We start from the raw sequence: 14,095 nt of genomic DNA, 5'->3' as shown, positions 1-14,095 counted from the left end.
GATTCTCCCATCATGTCGAAGCCCTTTTTCGCCAAGGTTAAGAGCGTGCTTAGCGGCGACACCCTCGTCTTGACCGCTCCCAACAACCCAAGAGCCGAAAAGACCTTCTCCCTCGCATACGTCACGGCCCCTCGCCTGAACAAGGAAGGCGATGAACCATTCGCTTTTCAGTCAAGAGAATACCTCAGAGAACTCGTCGTAGGCAAGCAGATCCAATGCACAGTAGCTTACACTGTACCTTCCGGTCGTGAGTTCGGCACTGCTCTGCTCTCTAAGGATGGTCCTTCTCTCCCCGACGAAGCTCTCAAGGCTGGATGGCTCAAGGTCAGAGAAGAGGCTGGTCGCAAGGATGACGACGAGGCTACTATTCAGCGTCTCGACAACCTGCGCCAACTCGAGACCGAAGCCAAGAATGCCGGCAAGGGTCTCTGGTCTGGTACCGGCGGCAACATCCAGGTCCAGAATGACCTCGGCGGCCCTCAGTTCATGAACGAGTGGAAGGGAAAGACCGTTGACGGCATTGTCGAGCGGGTTCTGAGCGGCGACCGTCTGCTCGTGCGACTTCTCCTTTCGGATAAGAAGCACGTGCAGGTCATGACACTCCTGGCAGGAGTCCGTACTCCTACCACCGAGCGAACGATACAGTCTACCGGCCAGACCCAGGCTGCTGAAGAGTTTGGAAACGAGGCCAAGGCTTTCGTCGAGGAGAGACTGCTCCAGCGCCGCGTAAAGGTTGATATTGTCGGCGCCAGCGCTCAAGGACAATTGGTGGCAGCCATCATCCACCCCAACGGCAACAAGAACATTGCCGAGTTCCTCCTTACCGAGGGTTTCGCGAGATGCAACGACTTCCATTCTACCATGCTCGGCGAGAAGATGGCCAGCCTCCGTGCTGCTGAGAAGACGGCCCAGGGCAAGAAGCTGCGCCTTCACCAGCACCACGTTGCCAAGGCTGATGGCGCCTCCTCCGACATGATTGTCGCAAAGATTATCGGCGCAGACACCATTGTCGTTCGCAATAAGGCTGGTGACAAGGAGCAGAGAGTCAACCTTAGCAGTATCCGCGGCCCTCGCACAAACGAGGCGTCAGAAGCTCCCTACAAGGAGGAGGCCAAGGAATTCCTGCGCAAGAAGATTATCGGCAAACATGTCAAGATTAGCATCGATGGCTCTAAGCCTGCTACCGACGGCTACGAGGCTCGCGAGGTTGCCACGGTCACGGAGAAGGGCAAGAACGTTGGTCTCGAGCTGGTTGAGGCTGGGTACGCGTCTGTCATCCGTCACCGCAAGGACGACACTGACCGCTCTCCCAACTATGACGAGCTCCTTGCTGCCCAGGAGAAGGCCAAGGAAGAGAAGAAGGGCATCTGGTCTGGCAAGGCCCCCAAGATTAAGCAATACGCAGACGCTTCCGAGTCTCTGCAAAAGGCAAAGATTCAGCTCGGTAGCCTGTCAAGGCAAAAGAAGGTGCCCGCTATCGTTGATTTCGTCAAGTCTGGCTCTCGCTTCACCATCCTGATCCCCCGCGAGGGCGTTAAGCTGACGCTGGTATTGGGCGGTATTCGTGCTCCTCGTGCCCCGGGCCGTGGAGGCGACAACGGCGAGGAGTTTGGTCAGGAGGCGATTGACCTTGCCAGCCGTCGTTGCAACCAGCGCGATGTTGAGGTCGACATTTACGACATTGACAAGGTTGGAGGTTTCATAGGTGACCTGTATATCAACCGCGAGAACATCGCAAAGTTGCTTGTCGAGGAGGGTCTAGCATCTGTCCACCGCTACTCCGCCGAGAAGTCTGGCAACGCTACCGAGCTGCTTGCTGCCGAGAAGAAGGCCAAGGAGGGCCGCAAGGGATTGTGGCACAGCTGGGACCCGTCTCAGGAGGAAGAAGAGGAGGTTGAGGCCGTCGAGGCTACCAACGATACCCCCGAGGCGTACGAGAACAAGCCCAAGGACTACCGCGATGTTGTTATTACCAACATTGATGGCAACGGAAAGATCAAGATCCAGGAAATCGGCAAGGGCACTGCTGCGTTGACGACCCTGATGAACGACTTCAAGAAGTTCCACCTGAACTCGTCAAACAGCAAGCCTATCGGCGATGCGCCCAAGGCCGGTGACTTTGTCGCCGCCAAGTTCTCTGCCGATGGAGAATGGTACAGAGGCCGCATTCGCTCCAACGACCGCGCAGCCAAGGTTGCCGAAGTCGTCTACATTGACTACGGTAACACAGAGAAGCAGCCCTGGTCTAAGTTGAGGCCTCTGGACCAGCCTCAGTTCACCACCCAGAAGCTCAAGGCCCAGGCAATCGACGCTTCGCTCTCGTTCCTGCAACTGCCTACTGCGCCGGAGTACTTTTCGGAATCCATCGGCTTCATTGCCGAGTTGACTGAGGGCAAGGAGCTAGTTGCCAGCTTCGACTTTGTCGACACCAAGGAGGGCGTCAGCTACATCACCCTCTTTGACTATAACGCAAGCGACAAGAAGCCGGGCCCGAACGACTCGATCAACAAGGAGGTCGTTGCCAACGGTCAGGCCATGGTGCCCAAGAAGCTCAAGGCGTGGGAGCGCAGCGGCCAACACGCTGCGTACCTGAAGCACCTGAAGGAGGTTGAGGCCAAGGCTAAGGAGGAGCGCCTCGGCATGTGGGAGTATGGTGATATCACTGAGGACTAAATGCATCGGGTGTGGGATGGGCATTGGGAGGAAAAGTCTTTGGAGGGTGGCGGCGGTTTTAGGAAAACACAAAAGTCACTACATAATTCACAATAGCCTTGCATGAATCAATAGGCTGTATGGGAGCCTTGTCAAACTGTCTTGTCCCTCTCTCGCAATCATGGAAACAAGAGGTGATGTATTATAATAATGTTCCAGAGACGTTGAGTTGAAATGTTGCGATGTTCGTAGCAGCTGCCCTCGGAATTACGTAATGGAGGGGGGTTCCAATTTCCCGGTGCCGCGGTGGGTTTGGGTCGGGATCGTCGGCCGGTCGGCTCAAAGAGTCCCAGGTGAGGGATGTGCTTCGACAGGGTAGGTAGATGACGGGACGGGTTAAAAGTCTGGGTATACCGTCGAGGACTGTTGAATACCGCTTTGGCCGGTACAACAGGTTCAATTGTTGACCGCAATGAAATGCTACATCATTTTTCGGAAGCGGGCGTTCTTGATGATTGGTATACTTGGCTTGGAAGAGAATGCCAGCACCAGGTTGAAGAAGAAGCGGATAAGTACTCCGTATCTTGGTGAGAGAATCGTGAGGAGGAGTGTTACCAGACTTGGAACCTACGTACGGCCTTGGGAATTGGGCCTACAGTCCCGAGTCCCGAGCGGGAAGTGGCCCTTCCCATTGTTACTATGCCCGCCAACAGTGCGCTTAGAAGCCCCGGAATCTGGATGCGCTGGCCGCTCTCCGCGAAATGGCGAGGGCGAAGCATTAACGAACCGTTTGGTAGGCGGTGGAAGGTCAGAGAATACCGGGAACCGGAGTTTCCTGATTCGAGGTGGGGGTCATTCTAGGTATGGATGGGTTCAGAGGGCGACTTCGGGGGCAGAGTCCGGGTGCTGGTCACTGGCTACTGGCTGGTGGTGGCCTGAAGCTCGTCGGGCATTGGCGCGGAAATGAAGGGAACTAAATGGCGGTAAAAATGAGCATTCCCAATCCAATGGTTCCAATCCCACGATAACGGGCTTTGCCTCTGTTGGAAATTTTTACTGTACCCGTGGTCTCTCTCTGAGAGGTCCTGGCATGGGGGTGCGCGCGGTGAGAGTAAGTCTGCGAGATAAACCCGCCTTGACAACCGAGGGGCAATTGAGGCGGCGGGCGGATCTAACGGATAAAGTCCAAGGGGGACGAGGACCTGGCCAATACGGTACGGGACCTTGTTACGACGTCTCTGACATGGGATTAGGTATTTGGAACCAATGAAGAGCGATGGTGAGCACGTGGTTGAAGGCGAGAAGCACGATGGACTCTCGTAGTTGGGAGGATGGGCTGAGTCACAATGCCAAATTAACTTGGGGTTTGCCCAATCTTGGGGTCACTTCTTTGGTTGAGACGAATGCAGGCCCAAGTAGCGTACTAGAGACTTTTGAAACGATTTCGGGCGGTATGCCTCTTCACCTACGGTAACCAATGTCTAGTACGGATAGATGGGGGCAACGGTTGCGGCGATGGTGGGTTATTTGGGCCGAAGGAGATGGCTCATATTTCCGACGACGAAGAAACGACAGCAACGGACGTCTCAGGCTAAGGTAGCTAGCCAGATGCCTGTAATGAGGTAGCATTCTTTCCTGCTGAGAGGCTGGGTGCTGATTAGAAGGTCGCCGGAACGGACGGGGGGCCACCTGCGGCGAAGGCGGGAGGGGAACGGCGATGGCGAACGGCGATGGCGAACGGCGGGCGTCCAGTGTTGTAACAACATCGCCTAACACCGAAGAGATGATACATATACGGTACCTCGAATCTCGAGTCGGGCCTACAAAAGAGCATATCTCTCATTATCCAGGTTCTTTCTGTTTTGCCCCATCTCGTGATAGCCCGGGCTGCCGGGCAAGCTGCTTTATTTGCCTTTTTGACGCCTCAGCCGACGTCTTCCTTGGTTTTGTCTATCAGGAACGATCGATGGGTGGATGGTTATTGTTTGGTGAAATGGGGTTGGTTGTCCTGAGCGACTCGAAATTCCCATCCACGGATCGCGATTCGCGATTTTTCTCCGTTTTCTATGGGTATCATTACGTCGGTTCCCTCTCTCTCTGGGCCTGTGCACGAATAGTCTAGGTATCCGTACATGAGTAGAGCCGGCAGCCTCGCAGCAAGCGGGTATTCAGAAGCGTGAGAGCGATTTTTTAGAAACCAGCCTTGGCTAGCATTGAGGATATCCGACAGGGACTTGCGACAGCCAAAAAGCGGAACCGCCGATGCGATTGCAAAACGTATCCAGCAAAAGTGACATGAGTAGAGCAAAGAGCCACCGACAGCGAGGCAGCATCACCACCTATTTTGATAATTTGGCATCAAGTTCCCACGCAAAAGACTGGGGGTATGACGATGATTCTGGGTCGTGGAGGGGCGGATGTAGATGGGGGCTCCTTACCTTACGGATACCTCTATCGCTGCAGCTGAAGCAGCAACTGCAGCACCAGCACAGAGCACAGCACTGCACCAGCACCTGCACTGGCACTGGCTGGCTGCAAGTCTGCAGCAGCCTTACTCACGGCCGTCCTCGAGGTGTGGGTCACCACGACGTAATAATACCCCGCCAAACGGTGAGGTGGGACGCGGGCGGAAGAGAAAAAAAAGAAGACATGACGGTCACGGTCGATGGCTGATGTAAGTAAGTCTAAGCACTCGAAGCAGACAGCATCCAAAACGGTACGGGGTACGGAGTAGGGGCCGAGAGATGAACCAACAACCTGCCTGTACAAGCAGTCTCTAAGAAGTCGAAGACGAATTTGATCGACATTCTAGAAGAAGAAGAAGAAGAAGAAAACTGCATTGAATAACCTAGTTAGTTGAAATGGCAAAAAGGAACATTGGGTCCATGTTTTTAAACGGCCAGGGCCCATATTCATGGATACGGATTCTGCAGCATCACCACAGCCATGTACCCATCTCAGAATAGATACCTACCGTCAGCTTCTCCCATCTTCGGAGAAGGCGCGGCGGTTTTCGCTCATGTCATGTACCAAGGTCCAAAGGTGCGATGTACTCTGTACTCTCAGATACGTGACACTTTTGGACCCACACTAGGGGGGGCGGCTACCGTCCGTCGTCCGGGCGTGTGAGATGCGAGGTGTGAGGATGAGGGACAAATTACCCCTCGCCCCGTCACCCGGGGGAGGTACGGTACGGTACGGTACGCTTGTTCCTCAACAAAGATCTACTACTTCTACGACCTCACGTCCTCTCTTCCCATTCTTCCTTTTCTCCCTCCTCTCTCTTCTCTTCCTCTTCAAGTCAATCTCCCACCAATAACCGCCACAATTCCTTCATCCAACATCACCATGTCTACCTCTCTCGACCAGCTCAAGGCCACCGGCACCGTCGTCGTCAGCGACTCTGGCGACTTTGCCTGTCAGTCCACCCCGCCTTCTTCCTCCCCGCCATTCCCCCAAAATCTCTCAAAAACTTCCTGATCACCACTTTGCCACCACAGCCTCAATCCATCACGGCCAACACGGTCAATGGGTCGTGGCATGATACCAATCCCCAAAGGACGTTTGCTGACTTTACGACTTTACAGCCATTGCCAAGTACAAGCCCCAGGATGCCACCACCAACCCTTCCCTCATCCTCGCTGCCTCCAAGAAGGCCGAGTACGCCAAGCTGATTGACGAGTCCGTTGCCTTCGCCAAGAAGCAGGGTGGCTCCGTCGACGAGCAGGTCGACAACGCCCTTGATGCTCTCCTCGTCGAGTTCGGCAAGGAGATCCTCAAGGTCGTCCCCGGCAAGGTCTCCACCGAGGTTGACGCCAGCCTCTCCTTCGACACCAAGGCCTCCGTCGACAAGGCTCTTCACATCATTGACGTATGTTTACTTTCCCGATTTTGAACAGATTTGAGCAGCTTTGCTAACAACCACTCCAGCTGTACAAGGCTCAGGGCATCTCCAAGGACCGCGTCCTGATCAAGATCGCCTCCACCTGGGAGGGTATCAAGGCCGCCGAGATCCTTCAGCGCGACCACGGCATCAACACCAACCTGACCCTGATGTTCTCCATCACCCAGGCCATCGCCGCCGCTGAGGCCGGTGCCTACCTCATCTCCCCCTTCGTCGGCCGTATCCTCGACTGGTACAAGGCTGCTCACAAGAAGGAGTACACCAAGGAGGAGGACCCCGGTGTCAAGTCCGTCGGCACCATCTTCAACTACTACAAGAAGTTCGGCTACAAGACCATTGTCATGGGTGCCTCCTTCCGCAACATTGGCGAGATCACCGAGCTTGCCGGCTGCGACTACCTCACCATCTCCGTATGTTTGCCACCCAGTTTTGCTTCCCACGTGCTCTGCAAAGAACTAGTAACTAACACGCTCACCAGCCCAACCTGCTTGAGGAGCTCCTCAACTCCGACGCTTCCGTCCCCAAGAAGCTCGATGCCGCCGCGGCCTCCAGCCTCGACCTTGAGAAGAAGTCCTACATCAGCAACGAGCCCCTCTTCCGTTTCGACTTCAACGAGGAGCAGATGGCTGTCGAGAAGCTCCGTGAGGGTATCTCCAAGTTCGCCGCTGATGCTGTCACCCTCAAGGATATCATCAAGCAGAAGGTCCAGGCATAAATTGTCTGTCCTGATGCGGAAGCGATGTAACCCAAAAAACAAAAAACCACGCCTGCGGGTGAGACAACTTTCCCGCTAGGAGGAGGATATATATCATGATGTGAGAATGACTTAATGAGAAGGAAAACAAACAAATCCCCCAATCACACACATAGCAAACCCCTAGCAAACGGCGCGTCAAGTGATGGAAGGGGCGCCGAGTTGTGTGGAAGTCAACCTTATTTTTTTTTCGGAGGGAGGCATAAAATCACAAAGATAGACTGCTTGGTAGCAAAAAATCCGAGAAAATTGGTCTCCCAGTCTTTTTGAAGTTTTCACAATGTGAACATTGTATTGCTCTAATGACTAAACGCCTAGTAACATGATGATGATGCTTCCTTCATTATGGTAATAACTGCTGGTTACGTTCCAACCTGGTGTTGGATGCAACCTGTTTTGTACAGTGAAACGCCTCCAGGCGGTGGTGTAGACGTTGGCGATGACTTCTAGGTATATCCATTTGCGTCGTTCCCCCCCCTTGAGATGGGGAAGTGTTGGGCAGCCAGCCCACACACATGCAGTTGCCTCTCTCCTTCGTTTCTGGGTGTCCGTCTTGGACGTGCCGTTTGATATGCTTTGATGAGTTTCTTCCTCCCTATTCCCCTGCACCAGGAAGACGTATTCTCTCTATGACTTGGCCTCGTCCACCTCCTCGCTGCTCTTCTTGCCCTTCTTGCTCTTCTTGTGCTTCTTGTTCCTCTTCTTCTCCTTGTGCCCCTCGTCCTTGTTGCACTTGGTGCTCTTGATGGAATGCGTAACGCCGCCGTCGACAGAAGCCTCGATGACGAGCGCGGTCAGTTCCCCGCCATTGACGCAGCCCGAGTCGAGACCAAACGTAAACTTGTCAATCTGCAAGCCGCGCTTCGAATCGTGGCCGTAGGCGACCGCGGTGCGGGGTTCTTTTTCGGGAAGCGCCTTTTGGTGCGCGTTCCACGCTTTGGGCCAGCTGCTCGAGCCGTCGCGGCGGTCGGTGGGGATGGCGATCTTGCGATCGTGGGGTTTTCTGCGGCGCTCGTGCTCGCGCTGGATCATGGTCTCCGTGACGCCGGGAGCGGCGGTGTGGGTTCGACGGTAGTCTTCGAGGGCGCGGTGGGCTTCTTGGCGGCGGAGCTCTTCGCGCGGGTAGACGAGGCCGCGCATGTTCATGACGGCCCAGGGGTCTTGGTGTTTGAGGGAGAGGCCTGGGACGAGGCCTGCGTGGACGACGACGAGGTTGCCGCCGATGGATTCGACGGTGCCGACGTCGAGGATGACGGGAAGGTGGGAGAGCCATTTTAGTTGTTTGCGGGTGAGGGAGCGGGCGGTGGCGCGTTCTTTGGAGTCGCCGTGGGGGAAGATTGACGGTTCGAGGTCGTCTTGTTCGGTTTCTTCGAGGGATGCTTCTTCGTCTTCGGAGTCGACGTCCTCGTCTTGGTCTTGGTCTTCGGGTGAGGCGCTGTCGGTGGTGAGTTCTTCTATCTTCTTGTCCTCCTTATTCTCCTCAGCCTTGGATTGTCCCTCCCCTTCCTCTCTCTTGGTGACGGGGTTGCCGTGGGCGTCCGAGTCGGTAACGTAGGTGGTCTTCATGTTCTGGTGTGCGAGCAGCACGCGGTCTTCGTGGTTTCCGCGCACGGCGGAGGCGCCGAGGCGCATGGCCAGGTCGAGGACGCCGCGGGAGTCGGGCCCCTTGTTGATCATGTCGCCAGCGAAAACGAGGTGGTCGCCGCGGGACGTATCAAAGTGCAGCTCCTCGAGTAGCCTGTCGAGGGAGACGCGCATGCCGTGGACATCGCCAACGACGACGAGCCTGCGGCTGGGGTTCTCGCGCGAGGGGAGGTGACGCTCTGGGAGGGTGGCGATGTGAACTGAGAGGTCGGTGAAGCCTGGGCGGGCGGTCTCGCCGTAGGACATGGGCGCATCGGCGGGCGAAGGCTCGGCTACGGTCTGGGCGGGACGGCGGCGGATGGCTGATGTGAGGTCTAGGGAGGCGAGGCGGGCTGCCGCGAGGAAGATTGTGGTGAGGATGAAGAAGGCGGCGACGCAGACTACGGCACGCCGCGGGCGGGTTGGAGCCGGGAACGACATGGTGACCTTCGTTCTTCTGTGGATTTTGTGGTGTGTGTGTGTATGTGTGTATGTGTGTATGTAGGTCTTCCCCTTTTTCGCCGTCAAGGTTCCCGCTACGCAAAGTGTTTAGACGAGACGAACCAGCCTGGGGTTGATCGCTGAACCCAAGACAGGGGAGAACCACCACTTATATGGGATTCTTGTCGTCTTTCGGAGAAAGGGTATCGAAGCGGGCTACCCTGAACCTTTGAGGATGAGGGCCTCGTGGGTTTTGTAATCCGGAATGGTGGCGGTTACGCCTTTCCCTACCCGTGCCGTAGTTATCGACCCAAGCTTAAACCGCCGCAAGCTTTCGTTTCGAGATTGGGTTTACGCGTGCGGGTTTGTGGCGCCGCCGGAATGAACGAATTGGAGATGGGACGGGACGGGATCGTTTTTTGACGTATGCGGATGGTTTGACAGTGTCGAAGGTTTTCCCCCGGAGTGGGAAAGTTCAAGAGTATGGGATTCTTGGGAGGGGGCCGCGTGTACGGAAATAGGATGTCGCTATCTTTTTTGTCGAGGTCGATCTTATCGCATTGACGGAAAGGGGGCAGTCGTCGTCGTCGTCCAGCAGGGGTGGCTGCGCATGCGTGGATCTTTAGGAGAATTAGGGTCGTCGGAGATGTATTGCCTCCAAAGTCTCGTCTTCTCAGTATCCGTAGAGGGGAAGAGGAAGGGAAAAAAGAATAGGAAGAAACAAACAATAGAGGAAGCCAACTGAAAAGGAACAGGCTGACAGGACATGAGGGAAAGAAAATACCAAGACGTCTGGGCGGGAACGAGGGGAGGAGGGAGGATGAATGGAGGATGCCGTGCAGATTTCGCCAAGAGGAGAGAAATCCGAAAAGACACCACCACCTCACTGACCACCAAATGACCGGACTTTAGCAACCCAAGTCCTTACCTAGGTACTGGTAGGGTAGGCAGACTCACTTCAAGGCTTAGGAGCCGAGGTGGGCTGTTTGCGTCGCCAAGTCGAGTATTTTTGGTGCAGATTCGGTGTAATCCGCCGCAATTTGGTGCAATTTGCTCGACGACTCTGGGAAAGTCGGCACGCGACGTGGCATGCGACCCCTGCGACTTCCTGCTGGGCGCCTCCCCTGTCCCGTCAGCGGCGTCAGCACCTGCACCTTGCTGATCTGCACCCCATTTGACCCAACTCTCTCGTACCTACACACACTTCACTTTTACATGGAAGCCATCACTGCAGCAGTCCGTGGGTGGGCGAAGGATCAAGGTGGGCGGACTCGCTCCCATTGAGGTCTGCAATTGGTTCGGGCTGATAGGAAAAGGACGATGGCGGGGCGGGGATGGGGCAGCCGGGCGGAAGCTCAAGACACGTCCATCTTCTTTTACCACAACGTCCATCATTCAATCCAACTCAGACTTGCTTCTTCTCTAGACTCTACATAGAGTCTAGGCTAGTCTTTGGAGTAATCCTGAGGTGATCTTCAATCGCTACAGCCAGCCTACTGCTGACGATCGGCAGGGCTGAGTCCCCAACCTTGAGTTTCTTCACTGAGACACAAACCCTTCACACAACATTCCTCTGATTCTGTTCCCAAATTCCACTTGAAGGGACTGTTCGTAATACATGCAGCCGTGCTCTCTCTGCTTATTGCTTCCGCATCACTATCCTCAAGGCTCCGGGCGGCGCTTTAATACCAAGCTGCCAACGTCGTACGTCACTGCGGCACAGCAGCCCATCTCACAAGTTCCTCAACGAAACCAACCCCCCCACCCCCTGTCTGGTGCAATAGTTGCGGGCTCGGCGTACACCCTCTTGGGAAGGTCGACTTGCCGAGTTATCCAGAAAGGCTGAGCTGGTCGGCCTCCAAGTGTGTCTTAGAAGACACAGAAAGAAGAAAGTTCGAGCTGGGGCCCTGATAGAGTTGAGTCCGGGTTAGCAGAAAGTCTGCCGCGCAGGGCTAGTAACGGCCACTAACTAGCTATGCTCAAGCGAGTCAAGCTCGTTCCGGCAATCAACGTAGTGTAGCTAAACCTTCCTTATCTTCGGAAATGGAACGGTCGATACGCTACTTTAATCATGAGTTTAGAACTAAGAGAATTGAATGAGTTGGCAAGTGCTCTCTAAGTAGATTTGATGCATAGAGGGGGCATACAGAAGTCACTAACATGTCTTTTCAGCGGCCGCAACGACTATACAACGCCATTGTCAGAGTTTAGTGGTGTTGAGTTGTCGGCCAAAAGAGCTCCCCTTTCCACAGTCACAAGACCACTGGTTAAGCCCACACCAACTCCCAAATCAAAGAGATTTGAGAAAAGTGAACCTCCGAACCGATTGCCCGTTGAAAAGAGAGGCCAAAAATGTAGATTTGCTTGGAAAAGCAAAAGATTTTGACCAGCATGGGGGTCGAACCCACAATCTCCTGATTCCACGGTGTATCGTAGTCAGACGCCTTGCCATTGGGCCAACCGGCCAGACAATTGAGAACATCTCAGATGTCCGTCTTGCCCGTGTAGCTCAGAATGCAATTTAACTAGTCTGCAGGCCTACGGGCGCTCGAAATTATCGGCTTTTTCCGTCTCTGCCGCTCGGGTATCAAGCAAGCTCGAGGCCTAGTTGTTTGGCTCCTCAAGCTTTCCCAGTAGAGTCAAAAGTGTATATCATATTCCTTTCGACGGAAACAATGTCGGAGGTTGTAAAGTTCAAAGTCGACAGAAACGACTGCTTCAGGTTACCATCTTTGTATTCGAGACAAAACAGCTTCAAAAACGCAGTGTGTCTTTGTCTACTCCTTCTTGTCTAAATTCAACTATCAACAGGAAATAACACAACCATCTATCATAGAATCTGTTCCGGGCCCAAGAGAGACTGCTGGCTTCCTCAGGTCTACCCGTTCAGTCTGGCCTTGAGGTCGTCCGCCACTCAGACCCCTTGTGAAGAAAACAACTTATTGCATTTGACTTTGTTGACAACTGACAAGAGAGACACAGCTAGGAATGCTTCGTCGTATAATTAACGCCCCAAAGTCGCTTCTGACTTTGGCAACCCTTCCTTATTCGCATCTAGTAGGCACTCGCAAACAGAAAAAGTCTGACAAAAACAGCAAAATAAAAACACTCATATTAGCAGTTATCGTCCCCAAAGGCTGTGGTAAGACATCCTACATTCGTTCCCTTTTCGAAAATGCAGGCGACTATGTAGACGCCCAAGACGACGACATCAGCATACACACAGCCAATCTCGATGAAGAGAACCTCCAGATCCCTCTCATCGACACGCCCGGCCTCTCCCTCGACAAGCGACATATCCCAGACACAGAGACAATCATCTACATCAAGAGCCGGCTTAAACCCATGGACAGACAAATGGACGGCGTCATCTAGCTCCAGCGTGCCATGGATCTAAACAATGCTAACTACGCAGTTCGTAACCTGGACGCCTTCTCAACGTCTTTAGGTCTCGTCGATTTCGACACGCCGTTGTTGCTGCGACAAACTGGGACCGCGTCACAAGCGAGACTGGCAGTTCGGTGCTCGAGCGGTACTTTTTGGACCACCTAGAACGCGTATGTCTAGTTATTCCGCTGGGAGTACGGCTCCAGCGGGCGCGGCTGAGAGATTCGACGGACGCAAGCTGTGATCTTTTGGTAGGTATTCCATATGTTAAGACTCCGGAGCCGTCTCCGCCGCCTTCACCGCCACCACCTACCCCGGCTTCACCATCATCTTCCGACGTCTCTTGGGTTCCTGATGGTCAAGGTCGCGAGTGGACCCCATCTGTTACAACCAAACACATCTGTAAGTACTTAAAGTCGAGAAGCATTTGTCTTTGTACTGAAGGGAGATCTAGCAACAGACTACTTCCTAGGGATGCTGTTCGAGCCCGCGTTAGATGACAAAGAAACTGGCGCAGATTTGAGGGTTGAGGATGAGTCACCTTATAGTGATGAACATGCGGAGGCAGCTTCTGTGTAGATTGTACCGAGGCATCGCCCGAGGGGCCTTCTTGCCCAGGCTTTTCAAAGGTAGACGCAGCGGACTGTGAGTTGCTCGAGTAGTTGCGAAATCAAGACTGCGGGCCCGTAGCAGATGAGATGGATCGAAGGCATTGTGATAGTCATTTGTGTCACTTTGGGGCGTAATAGATGTATGTCTAACGATCATAGCCATGGGGAAGAGTCCTCAAAGTGGCACTTTGCACAGGGTTGCTTACGATTGTGTACCTAGAAGATGGTCCTAGTATAAATTGTTCAGTAGTACGCGGCCGATGAAGAGTCTTCATGTTAGTCTTCGGTATGTGTAATTGGGGCTGCACAACAATCGCAAGTGTCCTCATGCACCTTATCATTGTTACAAAAGGGCGGTTGAGATCCTAGGAAATTCCAACTGCCGACATGATTTGAAATGCCCGATTAGATGTGTCTGCATGTAGTTTGTCGACGTCGGTAATATGATGGTCCCAGCCAACGACGATAATGCCCCAACAGTCACTGGTTTGCCAAGTTTGATCACTTCTTCTTCTTCTTCTTCTTCTTCTTCTTCTTCTTCTTCTTCTTCTTCTTCTTCTTCTTCTTCTTCTTCTTCTTCTTCTTCTTCTTCTTCTTCTTCTTCTTCACTTCTTCACTTCTTCACTTCTTCACTTCTTCACTTCTTCACTTCTTCATCCGGTTTTTCGGGTCTAGTGATGAATGAGTTCGATGTATCCGATGTCCATATAGTTGCACTGTTGA

The 14,095-nt window shown here is 53.8% G+C and overlaps 3 protein-coding genes and 1 non-coding gene across 4 annotated transcripts; 2 read left to right on the top strand and 2 right to left on the bottom strand.

The window, feature by feature from the left end:
* Positions 1-12: 12 nt before the first annotated feature.
* BDP55DRAFT_625297 (tudor domain-containing protein) lies at positions 13-2,673 on the top strand (the record flags this gene model as incomplete). The annotated part of the gene is made up of 1 exon (XM_060571454.1): positions 13-2,673. The coding sequence occupies one exon, from the start codon at positions 13-15 to the stop codon at positions 2,671-2,673; it is 2,661 nt and encodes an 886-aa protein (XP_060436796.1).
* Positions 2,674-5,821: 3,148 nt separating this feature from the next.
* On the top strand, positions 5,822-7,571 carry BDP55DRAFT_640252 (transaldolase). The gene is made up of 4 exons (XM_060573324.1): positions 5,822-6,070; positions 6,240-6,523; positions 6,583-6,966; positions 7,035-7,571. Exons 1-4 carry the CDS (start codon positions 6,001-6,003, stop codon positions 7,269-7,271), a joined length of 975 nt encoding a protein of 324 aa, XP_060436795.1. The 5' UTR covers positions 5,822-6,000; the 3' UTR covers positions 7,272-7,571.
* On the bottom strand, positions 7,572-9,424 carry BDP55DRAFT_640248 (Metallo-dependent phosphatase-like protein). Its single transcript, XM_060573323.1, has one exon. It carries the CDS (start codon positions 9,372-9,374, stop codon positions 7,938-7,940), a length of 1,437 nt encoding a protein of 478 aa, XP_060436794.1. The 5' UTR covers positions 9,375-9,424; the 3' UTR covers positions 7,572-7,937.
* Positions 9,425-11,757: 2,333 nt separating this feature from the next.
* Positions 11,758-11,840, bottom strand: BDP55DRAFT_t2. The gene has a single exon. It is a non-coding gene; the product is annotated as a tRNA-Arg (tRNA).
* Between the last annotated feature and the right edge of the window lie 2,255 nt (positions 11,841-14,095).

Source organism: Colletotrichum godetiae (genome assembly GCF_030913485.1).
Source record: "Colletotrichum godetiae strain CBS 193.32 chromosome Unknown BDP55scaffold_1, whole genome shotgun sequence".
In the NCBI taxonomy this organism is placed as follows: domain Eukaryota; kingdom Fungi; phylum Ascomycota; class Sordariomycetes; order Glomerellales; family Glomerellaceae; genus Colletotrichum; species Colletotrichum godetiae.
This window is presented reverse-complemented; position numbering and strand designations above follow the sequence as displayed.

Excerpts from the sequence above, each read along its gene's own strand:
- BDP55DRAFT_640252 (XM_060573324.1), top strand. The coding sequence starts at position 6,001 with ATGTCTACCTCTCTCGACCAGCTCAAGGCCACCGGCACCGTCGTCGTC. Across the intron at positions 6,524-6,582 it reads AGGCTCTTCACATCATTGAC|CTGTACAAGGCTCAGGGCAT; the intron begins GTATGTTTACTT and ends CAACCACTCCAG. Across the intron at positions 6,967-7,034 it reads GCGACTACCTCACCATCTCC|CCCAACCTGCTTGAGGAGCT; the intron begins GTATGTTTGCCA and ends CACGCTCACCAG.
- BDP55DRAFT_640248 (XM_060573323.1), bottom strand. The coding sequence starts at position 9,374 with ATGTCGTTCCCGGCTCCAACCCGCCCGCGGCGTGCCGTAGTCTGCGTC.